Genomic DNA, 20,900 nt, shown 5'->3' with positions numbered 1-20,900 from the left:
GATCATTACAGACTGTGCACTTAGTATGGTCATCACTTTTGAGTCATAAGGAGACAGCAATGAAAGGTTTTATTTAATGATGGTTTTTAAAATTTAAATTTGATTTTTCACAATTAAAACACTAAGGAATACTAATTCTTTATAAGTACTACTTCTTGATGAATTTTCACAACTACTCTGATGTAAAGGCAGTTAGGACCCTTATTTAAAAATTATTAGGGCTTCCCTGGTGGTTCAGTGGTTAAGAATCCGCCTGTCAATGCAGGGGACATGAGTTCGAACCCTGGCCCGGGAAGACCCCACATGCTGTAGAGCAACTAAGCCTGTGCACCACAACTACTGAGCCTGTGCTCTAGAGCCCGCAAGCCACAACTACCGAGTGGCCTACTAAGAAGAGCAGTGTGTGGTACAAGTGATGTCAGTACTCCAGGCAGGGTGGTGCCTTTGGAATTCTTTAATGTGAGGCGGGGAGGAAGTGTTGATCTGGAAACTGAATGGTGTTCCTGGTGTTTCTTTTGGAACATGGGCTTAGTGGTGAGTACAGGACATCCAGAAAGATTGCTGGGAGAGAGGGGGGGTTGTTGAGAACTCATTCACCAGGAATGTGTTATGTAAGTAAGCAGGAAGGAGGGCGGGATCATCCTCAGAAACATCCAGCGAGGCCCCTGGAGGCCAGGATGCTGCTGTTTTAGTCACTGTTTAGAGGTTGCTGTCCTGAGCTGGTGCCAGTCTTGGAATTTCTAACTTGGGATGGAGTCATGATCTGAGAAATCTGTGTGAAGGAGGCTCTTGGGCAGCAGGAGGAAGAGCTGGGAAGGCAACACTATCTAGTCTAGAGCAGAAGAGGGGCGTTAGCTGCATATGGAACAGCTCTGGCATTTGAGGCAGCTCTGCCATCTTGTGGAATAAATGCTCAGTGATTTTTGTGAGGGCTGAGTGTGGATAGCCTTGGCAGGGTTGCTTTCCTCACACTTAGCTATTCTGTGACCTCAAAGTATTTTTTAGATTTTTTTTTTTTTTTTTTTTTTTTTTTTTTTTTTTTGCGGTACGCGGGCCTCTCACTGTTGTGGCCTCTCCCGTTGCGGAGCACAGGCTCCGGATGCGCAGGCTCAGCGGCCATGGCTCACGGGCCCAGCCGCTCCGCGGCATATGGGATCCTCCCGGACCGGGGCACGAACCCGTATCCCCTGCATCGGCAGGCGGACTCTCAACCACTGCGCCACCAGGGAGGCCCTTAGATGTATTTTAAAGACGTTTTTATTTTGAAATAATTTAAGACTTATAAAAACTTGCAAAAATAATGGAAAGAATTCCTGTATATGTTCAACCAGATTCCATGCTTAGTTGCTCTGTGCCATGTGGGATCTTCGCGGACCGGGCCACGAACCCGCATCCCCTGCATCAGCAGGCAGACTCTCAACCACTGCGCCACCAGGGAAGCCTGGCAGGTGGATTCTTATTCACTCTGCCACCAGGGAAGTCCCTCTATGCATTTTCATAGTAACATTTTCCCCCTCTGTAACCATGCATGGGGTCATACCGTATGTACTGGGCAACTTCCTGTTTTCATTTAACAGTGTATCTTGAGATTATCCATATCAGTATCAGTAAGTACAGAGCTACTTCATTCTTTTAAATGACTGATTAGGATTACATAGTGCACACTTCCCATAAATTATTTAACTGTTCCTCTGTTTATGGACATTTTGTTATTTTTTAATTCTAAACATTTGACTGGACTAATTGTGAATATTTAAATGTGTTTACATTTCTCTCTGGTTGCTTTTTGTTGTTTTACAGCCGAGAAAGTTATTCCTTCACAGACCTGAAAAAAGTTTTATTCGTTATAGAATTTCAAGTACATTTCAAAAAGTATTAAACTACTGGGGTCATGTGGTGTCTTTGTTGACAAGAATACCAACTGTATCAGGGGTCACTGCTGAGGAAATACAAGACGATGAGCCTTATTCTCGGTCTGGAGAAGTGACAGACAGCAGATCCAGGAGCAGGTCTGCAGTGCTAAGGGCGGGGTGCAGTAGATAGTCATTTGTGCCAGGAGTTGACAGCATGTGGTCCCTGAGAGCCAGGGCCATCTGGATGCCTTCCTGCATTCGGAGTGAGCTGGGTCTGAGTGCAAGTAAAGACTTGGCTGAGGCAGTGAGGGGTGGCAGGGAGCGGGCACAGCCTGAGCAGTGGTGCAAGCTGTGAGAGCGTGAAGCAGCTGCTGAGGGCTCATGGTGGATTAATTAATGGGAGATGAGTTTAGAAAGCAAGATGGTGCTTAGATTGACATGGGCTTAGAATTCCAGCCTGAGTATTGCCAGCCCGAGTGAATACCATCATCATAGTCAATCCAACTGTGAGATTTTGAGGTACTGGCAATGGGTATACAAAACAACTACTGAAGCCCGCATGCCTAGAGCCCGTGCTCCACAACAAAGAGTAGACCCCGCTTGCTGCAAGTAGAGAAAGCCCACGTGAAGCAACGAAGACCCAACGCAGCCAAAAATAAATAAATAAAATAAATTTGATAAAAGGGGGGGTTATATAGAACATTATTTCTAAGCCAAGTTTCAGAGAACATAGTTTAAAAACCTTTTTTATTATAAAGGTGATATATGCTTATCATAAAAGGGAAAGTATAAAGCATTGCCCCAGCAAATAGAAAACTAGAGAGCTTCTGATCCTACTCTGTGTTACCTATTGCTGTGTGACAATATTACCACAAACGTAGTAGCTTAAAACAACATATTTATTTTCTCACAGTTTCTGTGGGTTGAGGAGTCTAGGCACAGCTTAACAGAGTTCTCTGCAAGGCTGAAATCAAGGGGTTGGCCAGGGCTGTGTTCTCATCTGAAAAATCTACTGGAGAAGGGTCTGTTTCCAGGCTCACATGGTGGTTGGCAGCATTCAGTTCCTTGCAGGCTGTCAGACTGAGAGCTACAGTTTTATTTTTTTTAAATACTCTTCTTCCTCCCTCCCTCCCTCCCTCCCTCCCTCCCTCCCTCCCTCCCTCCCTCTCTTTTTTCTTTCTTTTCTTTCTGTTTATGGCTGCGTTGGGTCTTTGTTGCTGCGCGCAGGCTTTCTCTAGTTGCAGTGAGCGGGGGCTACTCTTCCTTGCGGTGCATGGGCTACTCTTTGACGTGGCATCTCTTGTTGAGGAGCATGGGCTCTAGGTGTGCAGGCTTCAGTAGTTGCAGCTCGCGGGCTCTAGAGCACAGGCTCAGTAGTTGTGGTACACAGGCTTAGTGCTCCGCAGCATGTGGGATCTTCCTGGACCAGGGCTCGAACCTGTGTCCCCTGCATTGGCAGGCGGATTCTTAACCACTGCACCACCAGGGAAGTCCCGAGAGCTACAGTTTTTTAGTGGGCACTCTCAGTTCCTTGCCACATGGGCTTCTCCATAGAGTAGGTCACAACATAGCAGCTTGTTGCATCTAGCCCGCAAGGGAGAGTGCCTGCTAGTAAGATGGGTGTTACAATCTTACATAACATAATTATGAAAGTGACATGCTGTCACCTTTGCCTGTTCTATTAGAGGCAAGTTATAGGTCCTGCCCACACTCAAGGAGAGGGGATTACACATGGGCATGAATACCAGGAGGCAGGATTATTAAGAGACATTTTATAGTCTATTTCTACCCTTCCCCCCCAGAAAAAAAGAAAAAAAAAGAGAACATTCCTTAGAGTTATGCCATCATTAAAAGCAAATTCAAATTCTGTGGGCCATTTCTCCCCTCATATACCAAGGTATAGTAGTAATTTGTGAGAGGCAAGAGCAGAGGGTGACTTGGGATTTTGAGCCTGGGAGCCTAGGATAGAGCTCTAATGCTTTGCCTCAATTCTTCCATACAAAAATATGTTCAACATGAGGAAGAGCACAGCATTTAAATGGTAATACCCATAACTACTTGCAAATACTGATTTCCATACTACTTTCTAAAACAAAAATAAATTGGTTTCAGTAGTTTACCCTCTATCCCAAGGACAATTTGATTACCCCTCGCTTTTGAACCAGGCTCCCTGGAGGATTTTTTTTTTTTTTTTTTTAATTTATTTGGCTGTGCCGGGTCTTTAGTTGTGGCATGTGGGATCTTTGGTTGCGGCATGTGAGATCTAGTTCCCTGACCAGGGATTGAATCCGGGCCCCCTGCATTGGGAGCACTGAGTCTTAACCACTGGACCACCAGGGAAGTCCCACTCCCTGGAGGATTTTATTTACATATTTTCTGCCCTTTATCGCCTAGTAACTGCTCTCATGTTGACAAAGGACCATAGTATCCCTAGAGTGGATAATGTCATTTAGCTGGTGCCATCAGTGACATATGTTCCAAATGAACTGTCCTCCCATTGGGAAATAGACACTGTGTGTGAGACTTGGGATTTTTGTAGACTGTGGCCCAGGCCCTTTTGGCAACCATTGACTCTCCTGGTTGCTTGACCGTGCTTCCATCATCATGTTTCTTTTGTCACAGGAACACCATTCTGGGGAGGAATGTAATATAATATATAAAATAATTGTATTCTTTCTACTGTGAAATAATATGGGTATTATAACATGGAAGAATAGGGAAAAAAATCAGTTTTTTTTACCTTGGAATCTCAAATGCAAAATGGGTACCATTGTTTATATTCTTACAATTCTAAACAAAAAATACACTATTTTATATGTTATTCTTATATATAATTTTGTTTTGCTGAAACTTTCTTTTGAGGGTTTTCTTTAGCATAGTTACGCTGTGCATATTCTGTTTTAAAGTTCTTACTTTTAAAATGTAAAACATTTTTACTGGTCGCATCATTTTGCTGTTGTGCTTTTATTAATTACCACTAACACCTCAGTGTTTGATTAATAAAGTGGGGTAATTAGATGTTAAATTTTGTCAGGTCGTGCCCTGGTACATGGATCCCTGGCTGGGATTATGCATAACTTTGTTGGAAGCAAACAACTGTGAGGTCAGTGCCAACTCAGATGACGGCTAATGTTCCAGTAACCTATTGCAGTTAGTAATGGGCTTTCTCTTCTAATACCTCATGGAAACATGTGGGAGCCTTGTGAAATAAGTATTTTTATTCCCATTTAATGATAAGGAAACTGTCTTGGAGAGGCTAACTCTCTTGTTTGAAGTAGTAATACACTGAGTTGAGTACTGTAGGAGTAAAGAATAGAGCACATTCCTCATTTCAATATTTTAGAATAAGGAATGAACGGAACTAACTGTAATACAAATAGAAAGGGACAGATACTACAAGATTTATTTTCCATGAAGTACTTATGGGAATTCAAAGAAGGCAGGATAGAATGTTTTTTGCTCAGAGACCAAGGAAAAAGCATCGTACAAGTAGGTGGCCTTTGAAGGCTGAACAGGGCTTGGTTTGCACGTGGGAGAGGTGTGCCAGAGGCCTGCACCGGCTGGACTGGCAGTTTTCATTGTGCATACAGAGGGCTCATTTGGCTGCCATATGGGAAAATTAGGATAAAATTGTGAAGTCTGGAAAATGCAGTTTTTCATATCTCTAAAAAATTTGTTGGGTTCAGTTTGCAAGACCTTCATGAAAAAGGAGCAGTTACTTAAGTTTTGGGGTGTTTGATCTACTTCATTTGTGAGTCTGAAGTTATAGTTTTGTCTTCTTTTTTAAATATTTATGTTATTTATTTATTTATTTTCCTTATTTTTTTGGCTGTGCCAGGTCTTTGTTGCAGTGCGCAGCCTTCTCTCTAGTTGCAGCATGCAGGCTCCAGGGCACGTGGGCTCTGTAGTTTGCGGCACACGGGCTCTCTCTCATTGAGGTGCACAAGCTTAGTTGCCCTGCGGCATGTGGGATCTTAGTTCCCTGACCAGGGATCGAACCAGTGCTCCCTGCACTGGAAGATGGACTGTTTACCACTGGACCACCATAGAAGTCCCTGAAGTTACAGTTAATTGTTTAATTTATCAGATTTTGTCACAGGCTATTATCCACAATTAATTTATACCCTCTTTGCTGCTTGTCTCACCCTGATGCTCGTGTTGATTGTGTTTTCTCCACATTGCAAGGTAGGTTATATTTACTGGCTTATAATCAGAAGGGCTTGCATATCAATGAGTTATATATATACTTCACTGAGTTGAGTTTATGGGGGGAATCTTATTACTTCCTGAACTTCCGTGGTTGAAGATTCATAATTCTCAAGCCTTTCTTATTCCTTCAGACAAAAACCAGCAACTCATTTTGTCTTATTAACGTTGCCATCTTGAAAAGAGTTCTTGGTTTGGCCAGGGGCTTCATGATAGTGACACCAGGTAGTGTCTTTTCTCTTGGGGAGTTTATCTGTTTACCTGAGCCTCTTTGATCCTAGTACCACCTCTGAGGCAGGTGGCCACCTGAGTGCCAAGCTTGTTTACCTTTGGAGGACCAGCTGTTTCCACTTTCTGCTTACCTGTGAGGAATCAAGGGTTTTGCTTTTGGGGGCGAAGAGTTTTTATCCTGCCAAACTAAACGTATTTCCTTCTGAGAGGCTTACTGGATTGGTAGACTATCTGTCTTAATCCATTTGGGCTGCTATAACAGAATACCATGGACTGGGTGGCTTATAAACAACAGAAATGTATTTCTCACAGTTCTGGAGTCTGGGAAGTTCAAGATCAAGGTGCCAGCAGATTCAGTGTCTGGTGAGGGCCAGCTTCCTAGTTGATAAACAGCTATATTCTCACAGTAACCTCACATGGAGGAACGGGCAAGGGAGAATTCTGAGGTCTCTTTTATAAGGGTGCTAGTCTTATTCATGAGAGCACTGCCTTTATGACCTAATCACTTCCCAAAAGCTCCACCTCCAAATACCATCACATTGGGAATTAGGTTTCACCATATGAATTTTGGGGGTTTAGTATAGCACTGTCAGACTAGGTATATCTTTATTTCAGCAGATAGTTTGACCATATCACTTTTAAAATCTATCTGTGGACAAGGAGGAAATAGATATATGAGTGCATTGGTAATTTGCACAGGTGCAGTTCAATAGGTTCAGGTAACTCTACCCAGAGTGTACATTAATTGATCGGTGTCAGCCTGAAGCTTATTCTGAAGGCTGTCCTCAGCTCTGTCCTACTGGATATTTATCAGCAGCTTGGATAAAGACCTAAGAATACATAGGATTACAGAAACGAGTTATAAAATTCTTGGACTAAAATAATAAGATGGAGTTTATTAGGGTTAAATGTAACTTCCAGCGTATAGTTTGATAAAACTTTTGGGGGAAATGGAAATGCACTTGTGTTTTAAAAAGACAAACAGGACAAAGTTCAGGATTTTGGTGGATCAAGCTTGGTGTACTGTCCAGCACCATGTAATATAATTATTTTTTAAAATTTGGGGGAGGCTGAATTAGTGAAAGTAAGATGTCCTGAAAGGTGGGGGTAATAATGCCACTGAATGGCCATGCTAGGAATCTTGTGGTTGGTTTTGGATTTCACATTCCTAGTAGGATGTAGACAAAACTGAATGCTTACAGAGTGATGTGTCTCCCAGCCAGAGCTTATGAGGGCTGGTCAAAGGAATGTTTCACTCTGGTTGATAATTATAATATTGGGTTGGCCAAAAAGTGCCTTTGCCTTAAGCAAAAATAAAAGACACACTTTTCATTTTCACCAGGAACTTTATTGAACAACGTACTCACCCTTATGTTCCACTATCTTCTGCCATTTTTCAGGCAAATTCATAATTCCATCTTCCCCAAACTTTTTATCTTTTTGAGCAAAGAACTGTTCCAGGTGCCTTTTACAGTCTTCCAGGGAATTTTTCCATTAAGAGAATTTTGTAAAGACTGAAATAAATGGAAGTCCAAAGGGGCAGTATCTGATGAATATGGTGGATGAATCAGAACTTCCCAGCCAAGCTGTAAGTTTTTGCCTGGTCATCAAAGAAACAGGTGGTCTTGCATTATCCTGATGGAAGATTATGCGTTTTTTGTTGACTAATTCTGGACGCTTTTCATCGAGTGCTGCTTTCAGTTGGTCTAATTGGGGGCAGTACTTGTTGGAGTTAATCGTTTGGTTTTCCAGCAGGAACTCATAATAGAGGACTCCTTTCCAATCCCACCATATACACATCACCTTCTTTGGATGAAGACTGGCCTTTGGTGTGGTTGGTGGTGGTTCATTTTGCTTGCCCCACGGTCTCTTCTGTTCCCCATTATTGTATAGTAGGGGCCCCCAATCCCCGGGCCGCAGACTGGTACTGGTCCGAGGACTGTTAGGAACTGGACCACACAGCAGGAGGTGAGTGGCGGGCGAGCGAGCGAAGCTTTATCTGCTGCCCCCATTACTGCCTGGACCATCGCCCCGCCCCCACCCCCCCACCTCCAAGGTCCGTGGAAAAATTGTCTTCCAGGAAACCAGTCCCTGGTGCCAAAAAGGTTGGGGGCTGCTGTTGTACAGTATCCACTTTTCATTGCCCGTCACAATCTGTTTTAAAAATGGAACGTTTTCATTATGTTTAAGTAGAGAATCGCATGCAGAAATACTGTCAGGAGGGCTTTTTTTGCTTAACTTATGTGGAATCCAAACATCAAAGCGATGAACGTAACCAAGCTGGTGCAAATGATTTTCAGCGCTTGATTTGGATCTTTTGAGTATGTCGGCTATCTCCCTCGTGGTATAACGTTGATTGTTCTCAATTAATGTCTTGATTTGATCATTGTCAACCTCATTTCAACTGGTTTGCCTTACCGTGGAGCATCATCTAGCGAGAAATCTCTAGCATGAAACTTCGCAAACCACTTTTTTTTTTTTTTTTTTTTGGCCGTACGCGGGCCTCTCACTGTTGTGGCCTCTCCTGTTACGGAGCACAGGCCCCGGACGCGCAGGCTCAGAGGCCATGGCTCATGGGCCCAGGCGCTCCTCGGCATGTGGGATCCTCCCGGACCGGGGCACGAACCCGTGTACCCTGCATCGGCAGGCGGACTCTCAACCACTGCGCCACCAGGGAAGCCCGCGCAAACCACTTTTGACACATTCGATCAGTTCCAACTTCTCCATACACTGCACAAATCTTTTTTTTGCGTTTTAGTTGAGTTTTTACCTTTCTTGAAATAATAAAGCATAATATGCTGAAAATGTTGCTTTTTTTTCCATCTTCAGTATTAAAAATGGCTACACAAAAATTCACCAATTTTGATAAGTTTTTTTTTAATGCACGCTGATATGACAGCTGTCACATACAATCTAGCAAAATTGTTTCGTATGAAGTTAAAGACACGTGCAACTAGAGCCATCTTACGGAAGAAACCAAACGAAACTTTTGGCCAACCCAGTATCTGTCTCTTGCCACATTCCATAAATGACATAAGCCTGTTTATCAAGATTATTTTATATTTGAAATAATATAAAATAATATATTTTAATAATATATATAAAATAATATATATACTTGGCCTGTTTTGTGCCAAATCTTATAGCCCGCTCTCCAACTCTTGAAATGGGTGGTATTCCCTTTTATAGATAGGAACCTGGATAATAAGAACAGTTTAAAAAAACCATACACAGCTTATTTATGCAGCTAATGAAGAGTAGAGCCGGGATTTAAAGTTGGGTTGTTTGCATTATACCATACTGCCTCTGGAATGAGCATGCAGTGAAGCTGGGAGTGATGGGGACTTAGGCCCTTCTGCTATGAGCAGGTTAATTTCTGGAAGGCTGTTCATAAGTATACTTGTTCTTAAGTCCAAAATGATACTATATACACATATATACATTCTTTTCTAAATATTCTTTTTTTTAACTTCTACTGGTCTTTATTAAAAGGAAAACTGTTAGCTGAAAACAAAGACCCAATGTAGTCTCAGGCTAAGTCTCATTGACAGAACCCCTTAAGCTACAGCCCAGGAACCTAATCTTGGCACTACAGTGTTGTCCTTGACTCTGCCCTCTCTCCCCATCTCAAACTCTGGGGATTCGCTTCCTACCAGGATATTCCTCTCCAGCCAGGCAAGATATCTCGGCCCCCAGGACCCCACCCTTCCTGCCAGGATGGTGGCCACAGGGTCATCCCCCTATCCCCACCCGCTACACACCCGGTCAAGGTGACTGCTACACATTCGGGGCCGCCACACTGTCAAATCCAAATGTCTTCATTGTCTTGTCAGCACCCTGGGTACACTTTAAACATCTTTAAAGTCTCCAGCCCATTAACAATAGGGTCTCTACAACAATAAGGCAGACGCAACCTCCTCTGAACTCAGTGTGGTGGCGTCCAAAGCTCCTAAAATCTAAGACTTAGGTTCTCCCACCCCACGTCACTCCCTGGGGCATAAGAACTACTACTCATCCCTCAGGCCTCAGCTCAAAGGTTTCTTCTCTAAGAAGTCTGCCCAGCACTCGACAGGCCGAGCCAGGCGCCCTCTCCTGGGGGCCCCGTGCCCCCTCATTCTGGGCAGAGATGACACCCGGAGTCAGCGAGTGTGCCCGCCCCGGCCCCTTCCAGGGCCAGGGGCTCCTCGGGTGCAGGAGGGAAGCCGAAGTGCGCGCAGTTACGGTGTCCACGTGCTGGGTCTGCCCGGGATTGGGCGCCTGCTCCTCAGACGGGAAGACTTTAACTCCATGAAGATAGGAGTCCCCCGGTGGCCCACAGGCCTTTTTCCCAGCGCTTCCCGACGCCTAAATATTCTTTTCCATTCTAGTTTATCACAGGATATTGAACAAAATGATAACTATATAGTAATAAGAGCCAATACTTATCGAACACTTATTATGCGCCAGATGTTTTTCTAGAATCTTTGCACATAATTCATTTAATTCTTACAACTCATTGAAGTAGTTACTGTTATTACTATCTCCGCTACGCACATGAGGAAACTGAGGAGGCAGGAGTAATTAGAGGAGCCAGGATTTGAACCAGGCTGTCCAGCTGCAGAGCCCACACTTTTAACCACCATCCTGTCTTTGCCTTACGCAAATGGCCTGTGTGTGTACACAAGGGTGCAAAGGTTTTGAATAGAAAGAGTGGCAATTCTTCATGGAATTGGTTCAAAGTTCTCATTATTTTTAACTTTTTTTTAAAATTCAAAGGTATTTGTAGTTTGGCATTCTTCTTTTCTATTATAAATAAGTTGATCACAAACAGGGCTTCAAACACAAGCCAACGGATGGCTGAGTTTACTGTAGCTGAACTTGACTGCTGAGGTCCTCAGGTGATAGTAGGCAGGGTTGATGCTCTCTGACTTCCTCAGACCTTAGCTTTGTTCACACAGTGGTAAGTGGAATTTTCTGCAGTGATTTTTTTGAAACATTGTCAGATGGAAAAGGAACTATTAGGTTCGACCATATGAAATGGCCAATATCTAACCTTTCTTAACCTACAAAAACGGCAAATTTGTATGGTTCAACTTAATAGGCCGAAGGGGAGGAAATTCCACAGAAACTGTTTGTATTTTTTTTTTTGCGGTACGCGGGCCTCTCACTATTGTGGCCTCTCCCATTGCGGAGCACAGGCTCCGGACGCGCAGGCTCAGCGGCCATGGCTCACGGGCCCAGGGGTTCCGCGGCATGTGGGATCTTCCCGGACCGGGGCACGAACCCAAGTCCCCTGCATCAGCAGGCGGACTCTCAACCACTGTGCCACCAGGGAAGACCTGTTTGTATTTTAAGAAAGAATTTTAGGATGTATTGGAGGTTTGAATTTTGAATTTCTTCACTGACTTTTTTGTTTTTCCTGTACAACTATAAGTATGAGAAGTATGCATTCCATTTCATTTCGTGTTACTTTTTCTTAACTGTATCTGATTTGAACCTCTTTGTTATGTCTCTTGTCATGGATAGAAAGTGATTTAAGGCATTATGCTTTGGCATGGGTATGTGTATATAATTTGTTACTTGTTTAAATGCCTATGTAACAGAATCCATCAGATCATCAAGCCTACCAGTTTGATGTATGTATGTATGTATGTATGTATGTATGTATGTATGGCTGCATTGGATCTTCGTTGCTGCATGCAGGCTTTCTCTCACTGCAGCGAGTGGGGGCTACTCTTTGTTGTGGTGTGCAGGCTTCTCATTGCAGTGGCTTCTCCTGTTGCGGAGCACAGGCTCTAGGCGTGCGGGGCTCAGTAGTTGTGGCTCATGGTCTCTAGAGCGCAGGCTCAGGAGTTGTGGTGCACAGACTTAGTTGCTCTGCGGTATGTGGGATCTTCCCGGACCAGGGCTTGAACCCATGTCCCCTGAATTGGCAGGTGGATTCTTAACCACTGTGCCAGCAGAGAAGTCCCAAGCCTACCAGTTTTATAATCATACCCTAGCGCTGATTTTGAAATGTAGAGGATGATTCAGATTGAGCTTAATAATTTTTTTTTATTCCTTCTGATTATGGAATGGTACTTGAAAAAGTAATCATAATATTTACCAAAAGTTCACCATGCTGTTCGCTTCTAATGGAAATTGTGTCATTGCATTTAGGAAAAATTTGATTCACTCAAGAAAGTTCCGTCCATTCAGGATATTCTTGGGTGACTTAATCTGTAGAGTAGGAGTGATTTGAGTTTATGGTGATTGCTCTCATTAGGGTGAGGGCATTGTGAAGGGACTTCAATAAACTGAGTTTCTAACACTCATGAATTCCTTGTGACAGCATTACTTTTTGTCACTGATTCATGACCATTGCCTTCAGTTTATTTGGTTTGGGGAGAGGGTGTCAGACTTTTTTTTGTCTCTTTGAATTTGATCATTGAGTTCTCCGAGTTCTCCACATGCCTTCCAGCTCCATTCAGTTGGTTGTCTTTTTTTCCTCTTCTTTTCTGAAACCTCTTGATCAGAGTACACGGTAGCGAAATCTCAAAAGCTCAATACTAAAAGCTTTGTAATAGTTACTCTCCTTGTGCAAAAACCATTGTAAGATCCTTTCAGTTTCATAAAGAGATCCCACCAGAATATTCTCTAGTCTTGTCTACACAAAGGTATCAGGATGGTAGAAAGTCTGAATCTGGTCCAACCTATGAATAACAAGTGCTAGGTTGGATCCCTGATTTTGTTTTTTTTTTTAGGATTTTCCCTTGTTCTTCTGAAACCCTGAGAACTTGTGTGGCTGCTTTAAAAAAGAAAAAAAAAGTTGATCTCTTCTTTCAAAAGATGAATCACAGTTGAGTCTCTGTTATTTACCCTGAAGTTACACCATTCTTTCAAACAGCAGTAGTCATTGATGTCTCCGTCTACATATGCATGCTGCTCTCTCACTCTCTGTTGCCATGCGTTGTGTTAATGCATGTATTGTAATAGTTCGAATAAGCATGAGGGATCTTTGTTTTTTTTGTTTTTGTTTTTTTCAGTAACAAATACTTGTAAGAAAACAGATGATTTTGTGACATCTAAAGCACCAGCTGTCGACCTAGATCACAAGTTTAGGTGCAAGGTTGTGGATTGTTTAAAATTTTTCCGCAAAGCCAAACTGTTGCACTATCACATGAAGTATTTCCACGGAATGGAGAAGTCACCAGAGCCAGAGGAGAACTCAGGAAAGAGGCATGTCCAGACGAGGGGCTCTTCAGCTTCAGACAAGGCCAGCCAGGAGAGCCTGACCAGGAAGCGGGTCTCGGCCAGTTCCCCAAGTAAGCATTTTGGTTCTGGGTTGTTATCTGTATCATGAAGGGCTGACACAGAAAGTGGGTGTTAGGTTGGTCTGGTCCAGTTGAATCCCTCAAAATTGAAAATGACAAGTGATCCTCAGGAATTGCCTTGTGGAGTTGTAGCCTTCTTGGAGGAAGTAGAAATACCTGACTCTCATTCTTACCTCCACCTCTTGCTGCTCAAGTTACCTTGAGAAAGTCACTTAGCCTCTGAAGGTCTTGGTACTCTTGGTATGGAGTGGGAACAATCAAGGAAAGGGAGCTCTGTTAGAAGCCAGCAGGAGAACTAGTGCTCAGAACAGCATGGGTGCAGTCATCCCATCCCTGCTAACAGAACAGAAGAACTAAGAGGTGATGTGGGATTCTGCTTCTGGGTCCAATTTTGTCATAATTGCAACCAAAGGTGTTTTCTAACAACACTGTTTATTTTACATAGAAACTACAGTGGTGGTAGTAAGGGTTACCATAAAATCTCATGTTCACGTCTTATTCTAAAACTTACAGAAATTGAAAAATTACATGTTCCTTGGGAATTTCAGAATAATTAATGAGTTTCCAGTAAATTCTGCAAGCTTCCCAGCTTCGTTTTACCTGAAATTGTAACATCACTATATATTTTTTGGCTTGAACTTCTCTGTTAAAATACATAGGCATTAGATGGTATATGGAACTCCTGGGACACCTGACAGTGTTCCCAAGGGAGTACAGAGTTGGGTTTCAGACAGCAGGTCAGGGCCATGCAGACTAAGGTGATCTCTGACCCTGTGAGAGGTCAGTTCTTAGCCAGGCTGTGAAGACATAATGTGTCAAGTGACAGTTTCTTAGTCATATGTGCTGCATTATCCATTAGAAATATAATGTGAGTCAGCCTGTAACTTTTTCTTGTAGCCACATTTTAAAACGTAAAAAGAAACAGGTGAAACTTCTTTCTTTTTTTTTTTTAATATTTATTTTTTTGGCTGAGTTGGGTCTTAGTTGCAGCACGCAGGATCTTCGTTGTGGCACGCGGGCTTCTCTTTAGTTGTGGTGTGTGGGCTCTGGAGCTCGCGGGCTCAGTGGTTGCAGTACATGGGCTCTCTAGTTGTGGCGTGTGGGCTTAGTTGCCCCGCAGCATGTGGGATCTTAGTTCCCTGACCAGGGAACGAACCCACGTCCCCTGCATTGGCAGGTGGATTCTTTACCACTGGACCACAAGGGAAGTCCCTGAAATTTCTTTTAATAAATTTTGTTAACTCAAAATATCCAAAATACTATCATTTCAGCATGTAATCAGCATAGAAATTACTATTTAATAAGCTATTATGTATTCCTTTTTTTGTATTAAGCCTTTAAAATCCAGTATGTGGGACTTCCCTGGTGGTACAGTGGCTAAGAATCCGCCTGCCAATGCAGGGGACACAGGTTCAAGCCCTGGCCCGGGAAGATCCCACGTGCCACAGAGCAACTAAGCCCGTGCACCACAACAACTGAGCCTGTGCTCTAGGACCCGTGAGCCACAACTACTGAGCCCGCGTGCCACAACTACTGTAGGCCATGCGCCTAGAGCCCATGCTCCACAACAAGAGAAGCCACCACAGTGAGAAGCCCACGCACTGCAGCGAAGAGTAGCCCCTGCTCACCACAACTAGAGAAAGCCCACCCGCAGCAACGAAGACCCAATGCAGCCAAAAATAAACAAATAAAATAAAATTTTTAAAAAATCCAGTATGTGTTTTACATTTACTGAACATTTCAGTTCAGACTAACCACATTTCCGGTGCTAGTAGCTGCATATGGCTGGTGGCCACAGAATTGGCCCAGGCAGCTCGATTACTAGCTGTAGACTACCTGTAGGCAGTTTAGCTGTGCACTTGACGAGCCCAAGTACTGAGCTAAAAGGAGCTGCCTGAGGAAGGCCAGCTGGCCAGTAGTCACCCAGGAGGGGCTCCCCATGTGGGCTGCAGGGCATGGCAGCACTCTCCACCTTAGTGACTTCACCAGAGTCCTGCTCAGGTACCCACCAGTGGATGGATATCTCTCACAGCAGGGTGGTCTGAATCAGATAGCAGTGGATGATGCTCAATGCCAGGTGCCAGTTATTTATTTACAATGAAGCCAACAGCTACCCAAACTCCTTGTTTATTGAGCATTGGAGCAGAGCACTGGAGTTAGAGATGCCTCCGGCTCAGAGAGATGGACTTGTTCATTCAACGACTGTATCAAATGCCTCTCTTCTGGGGAGTAAAAAGGAAACCTAGGTCCCATTCTGCCTGGTGCTCTTGGTTGTGGGTGTTCCTGGAACAGAGAAGAAAGGACAGGCTCAGTTGTTAGATGGGAGCATCCTCTTGCCTGGGCAGTGCTCGTTTTATTAGGGCCACTGATTCCTTAGGGATGTTAATAATGTCTTACTGGCCAGTCCCACTGGCTTTGGTGGCCATTCTGTGTCCTTTAGATAAGTTTATATCTCTCTGCCATTGAATACATGGTTCATTCTGGAGGCAAGCTTATTTCTGAGAACTTGAGAGAGACCTGTCAGTGAGATCCTTTTCTCCCCTCCATGTGTCACCTGGCCCAGGTCTCACCTGGAGCAGTGGCCAACTCACCTGCCTGGGAGTCACTGGGTGACTTGTTAAAAGTACAGATTTGGGCTTCCCTGGTGGCGCAGTGGTTGAGAGTCCACCTGCCGATGCAGGGGACACGGGTTCGTGCCCCGGTCCGGGAAGATCCCACATGCCGCGGAGCGGCTGGGCCCGTGAGCCATGGCCGCTGAGCCTGCGCGTCCGGAGCCTGTGCTCCGCAGCGAGAGAGGCCACAACGGTGAGAGGCCCGCGTACCGCAAAAAAAAAAAAAAAAGTACAGATTTATTGGACCCTGCTTTACAGTATTCCAGTTCAGTGGCTCTAAGTTTAGAATCTGAAGTTTTTGTACACGCCGCCCCCCAATATAAAAGTGACATATGATTGCTGTAAAATCCATACAAAAGAATACTAAGGGGAAAGGCCTCCCTCCCACTGGTAGCCCCACCTCCCTTGCAGATATACCTATTTTTAGCAAACTCTTTTATAACTTTTCAGATATTTTCTGTGCGTATCCAAACTGCACATTTCTTTCATGTCTAATAGAAAATATCTTTTTATACAGTTGGTATCATATGCAGCTTGCTTTTTTCATTAAAGATACCTTGGCCCTCATTTCATGTCAGTATAGATACGTGGCTCTATCTCATTTTGACAGTGGCCATTATTTCATTGTATGGGTGTACTGGACTTTAAACATTTTCCTACAGAAAATTATGATTCACCGATTTTTTCACTCTTACCAAGTGCTAAAGCAAAGTAAACCTTCCTGAAGATTAATTTGCTCTTTTGTATGAATAAATTCATGCGATAAGTTCCTGGAGGCGGGATTTGCTTGGGAAAAGGGTATGCATATTTAAATTTCTGATAGATGATGCCAAATCACCCTTCAAAGAGCTTGTCCCAGTTTGTAATCTCCCACCAACTGGTTATGCACATCAGTTTCTTTACAATCTTATCAGTATTATCAAATTTTAAATTATTGCTAATCTGATAGGTAAAAAATATTGTAGTGACTTTAGTCTTTTATTTTAAAAATTTTGGAATATTTTAAATGTATAGAAAAGTACACAGGATTATATATAGCAAACATGTATGCATCTAACCCCCACCTACACTTAAAAAATGTTAACATTTTGCCATATTTCCTTCAGATTTTTTTTTAAGGGAAACAAAACACTAGGATGAAGTACAAACCCCCTGAATTGCTTTTCCTTTCTTTCCCTTTATGCTTTCCCAAATACATGCATATATGTTGAGAAATAATGTCTAGTATTAAAAAAATTTTTTTACTGGAGTATAGTTGATTTACAATGTTGTGTTAGTTTCTGCTGTACAGTAAAGTGACTCAGTTATATATATACATATATCCACTCTTTTTTAGATTCTTTCCCCATATAGACCATTACAGAGTATTGAGTAGAGTTCCCTGTACTATACAGTAGGTCCTTATTAGTTATCTTTTTTTTTTTTTTTTTTTTTCGGTACGCGGGCCTCTCACTGTTGTGGCCTCTCCCATTGCGGAGCACAGGCTCCGGACACACAGGCTCAGCGGCCGTGGCTCACGGGCCCAGCCGCTCCACGGCATGTGGGATCTTCCTGGACCGGGGCATGAACCCGTGTCCCCTGCATCGGCAGGTGGACTCTCAACCACTGCGCCACCAGGGAAGCCCTAGTTATCTATTTTATATAAAGTAGTATGTTTATGTTAATCCCAGTCTCCCAGTTTATCCCTCCTCTCCATATAGTATTTTCGAGTGTTATTAACATTTATATTGGTAAATGATAGAGTATTTTGTGTGTTTTAAAAATATGTATAAATAGTATCATATTATACTTACTCTTTTGGAACTTGCTACTTTTTGTCTAGCATTATGTTCATCTTCATCCCGGTTGAAACCTGTAGGTGAATCTCATTGATTCTTCAGCTGGTGTATTGTGGGTTTTTGGGCACGCCCATCCCCCCTTGTAGGTGTAACTTTTTTTTTTAAACAATAGTTAAGTATGCCAGAGTTTCTTTAACCCCTTCCTACTCGGGGTCATTGAGGTTTCTAGTTTTTTACTTTTATGGATGATGCTTCAGGGACTGCCTGTGTACACATCCCCTGTGCGTGAGCATTTCTTTTGAGTATTTACCTAGAAGAGGAATTGCTAGATGGAAGGGTTTTAGTTAATGTACCAGAATGTATTTGAAAATGGTGGTTCTGACTTCAACATTCCTGTCAGCTCTGTGATTTGTCTATATCCCCACCAGCTTTTGGTATTATCTGACATAAGTTTGCCCAGTCTTAGGAATTTGAAATGATCATCTCCTTGTTTTTCTCAAGGAGAAAAACGTTTGTTCTATACTTTTTAGATGAGAGTCGGAATTGTTACAGACCTCCCCTGTTTCTGCTGGGCTCCCACTGCAGCGCCATTCTCGGACAGCCTGAGAGAGGAAACCGTGATGTGAGGGATTTGGTCTGCTCTGAGGACGGTTCTCTCTGAGCCCCTCTCTCTGTGGATTGGCCTGGCTTGCTGGTTGGCTCTGGTCAGCTGACCTCTGACTTTAGTCTGCACCCTCCCCTCCTGCTTCCCTTTTCAGTGCTGTGGTGGAAGGAAGGAAGGAGCAGTGGTCGGGGAGCCTGAAGGTCTGAGTTTGAGACCCAGCTCTGCCACTCGAAGTTCTGTGGTATTGATTAAATCCCTCACCTTCTAGTATGTAACATGGAGGTTAAACTACTTGCCCCCCCAAAAAATCCTGGAAAGGTCTTTATGTTAGGCATTTAAAATTATTTTGAAATGTGCACACATGTTCAAAGCAGCACTGTTCTTAAGAGCCCTAAATTGGAAACAGCTCAAGTGTTTATTCACAGTAAATAAATATGTGAAGAATAAATCGAGTAAATAAATTGTGGTGTCTTGATACAGTGGAATACTATACAGCAGTGAGTGAATGAGCTACAGCTATACCCACCAACATCTCACAAATATAATGTTGAGCCATCGAAGCTAACATAAACTCATATATATGATATGGTAGATATGTATATGAAGTTCGAAAACAGATTAAAATGAATCTGTTAAGTTTGAGGTCAGTACAGTGGTTTTCCTTGGGGGTAAGTGGATGAATGACTGAAAGTGGGGCAGGAAGGAGACTCCTGGGGTGCTGGGGTTCTGTTTCCTTATCTGAATGGTGATTATAACACATAATCATGGTAATTGTCCGAGGAGGCACCTTGCCCTGAGTACAGGGTGGGTGTTCCCGCACAAGAGGGTGTGCGGACCTCTTGTTTGGTTTTGGAATTCCTGATTAACCGTACTTGAGCGTCTTGATTTGTGTTGAGTAATATGAGCAGGCTTGGAGTCAGCACACCTGAATTTGAATCTAGCCTCCACCACTTGCTTCCTCTGTGACCTTGGGCAAAGAACTGTGAGCTTCAGTTTCTCCATCTGTGAAATGGGAATACCTACCTACCTCAGAACTTTGTTACATTAAATGACCTAATGTAAAATGCTTAGCACAATGTCTGGCCTACAGTAAACTCTTAATAAATACTAGGCCTTTATCTTAGTGAAAACATTAACCCAGGCGGTCAGAGAGCTGAGTTCTAAACTCAGCTGACCTCTGATAAGCTGCAAGACCGATAGACAAGGTGTTGCCATGTTGATAAAATGAAGAAACCTGAGTGAGTGATTTTCTATTTTTATGTACTGCATTTGGGTCTCATACCAATATACCGACATGGGATTTCTAAAATTCTCTCTCAATACAGAAGGATCCCTTTCACTGGGGTTTGGAAGTCCCTTGGTGAATTGGGAAAATTTGCCTGACAGGTTTGAAAATAACAAGATCTGCTATGGGAATACTTGCCAGGCTGGCAGGGGTGGACAGTTACAAAATGCTTTAGGGGGAACAGAAGGGTATTTTAAATCCCTGTGTTTTAACTTGTTAGCCCCCTGCTGGTCCTTTGTAAAACTGGTCAATTTGGTGGCTGAGTGTACCACACAGGCCTCTCACCCATGTTGGGGTATAGCCTGGTCATTCCTGTACCCTCTCAGATGGAGAGCAGGTTTGTGCAGCCAGAAAGGGACATTTCCCCCCCGCCACACACACCCCCATGTCAGACCACAAGACCACAGACCCCCATGTCAGACCCCACAGACCACAAAGACGATTTCACAGCTCTCCCAGGCTTGATTGCTGAGATTGCCAGCAGTTCCCAGGCTGAAGCAAACTAGACCATTCATCTTGCTGTGCTCTAGCTGGGAAATTAAAAACCTGGCCACTCGTCCTGCCTCTGCCACTAACCAGCAGGAGCCTCAGTTCTCACCATCTGTGAACTGGGGTCAGTAGACATGTTCAGCCTTCATCACGTCGCTGGATACCAATGAGAGCAAACATAGGCATATTCAGCATATTCCAGAGGCCCCAGCCCTCCAGAAGGCACCCCCTGTTCCAGGCATTGCCCTCACTTTTTTCACATCAGTCTTCTTCCATTTCCTCATGGATTTGCTGGGTACTTGATTAATCTGATGACTAAATTTCTTAAGATTTGAAAGAATAAAACCAGCTAAACAGATCATCTGTTCTCTCAGCATATCTAGTTTTCACCTCAGCTTCTAAGAAAGCTCTTATCTTTAGGGGTGGAATTTCAGACAGTGGGGGGAGTTCAACTGGGGAGATGTTTCAAGGTGAGACTCTGACACCAGGCAGCTTGTGTGCTAGTTCACAGGCAGTGTGAACTTGACGCTATGCTTAAGTGAAAATCAAA

The 20,900-nt window shown here is 43.4% G+C and overlaps 1 protein-coding gene across 9 annotated transcripts in view; it reads left to right on the top strand.

Annotated features, from left to right (window-relative positions):
- The window catches only part of PHF20 (PHD finger protein 20), a 137,023-nt gene that overhangs the window by 78,811 nt on the left and 37,312 nt on the right, over positions 1 to 20,900 (top strand). For all 9 annotated transcript variants that reach the window (XM_081255482.1, XM_081255474.1, XM_081255475.1 and 6 more), the window contains one exon: positions 13,295 to 13,573. In XM_081255482.1, the coding sequence (XP_081111608.1) occupies positions 13,295 to 13,573 (279 nt within the window). The remainder of the gene's footprint in view (positions 1 to 13,294; positions 13,574 to 20,900) is intronic.

Source organism: Mesoplodon bidens (assembly GCF_964165515.1).
Source record: "Mesoplodon bidens genome assembly, chromosome: 15".
Classification (NCBI taxonomy): Eukaryota; Metazoa; Chordata; class Mammalia; order Artiodactyla; family Ziphiidae; genus Mesoplodon; species Mesoplodon bidens.
The sequence above is the reverse complement of the archived record's forward strand: the minus strand, read 5'-3'. Positions and strand labels throughout refer to the sequence as shown.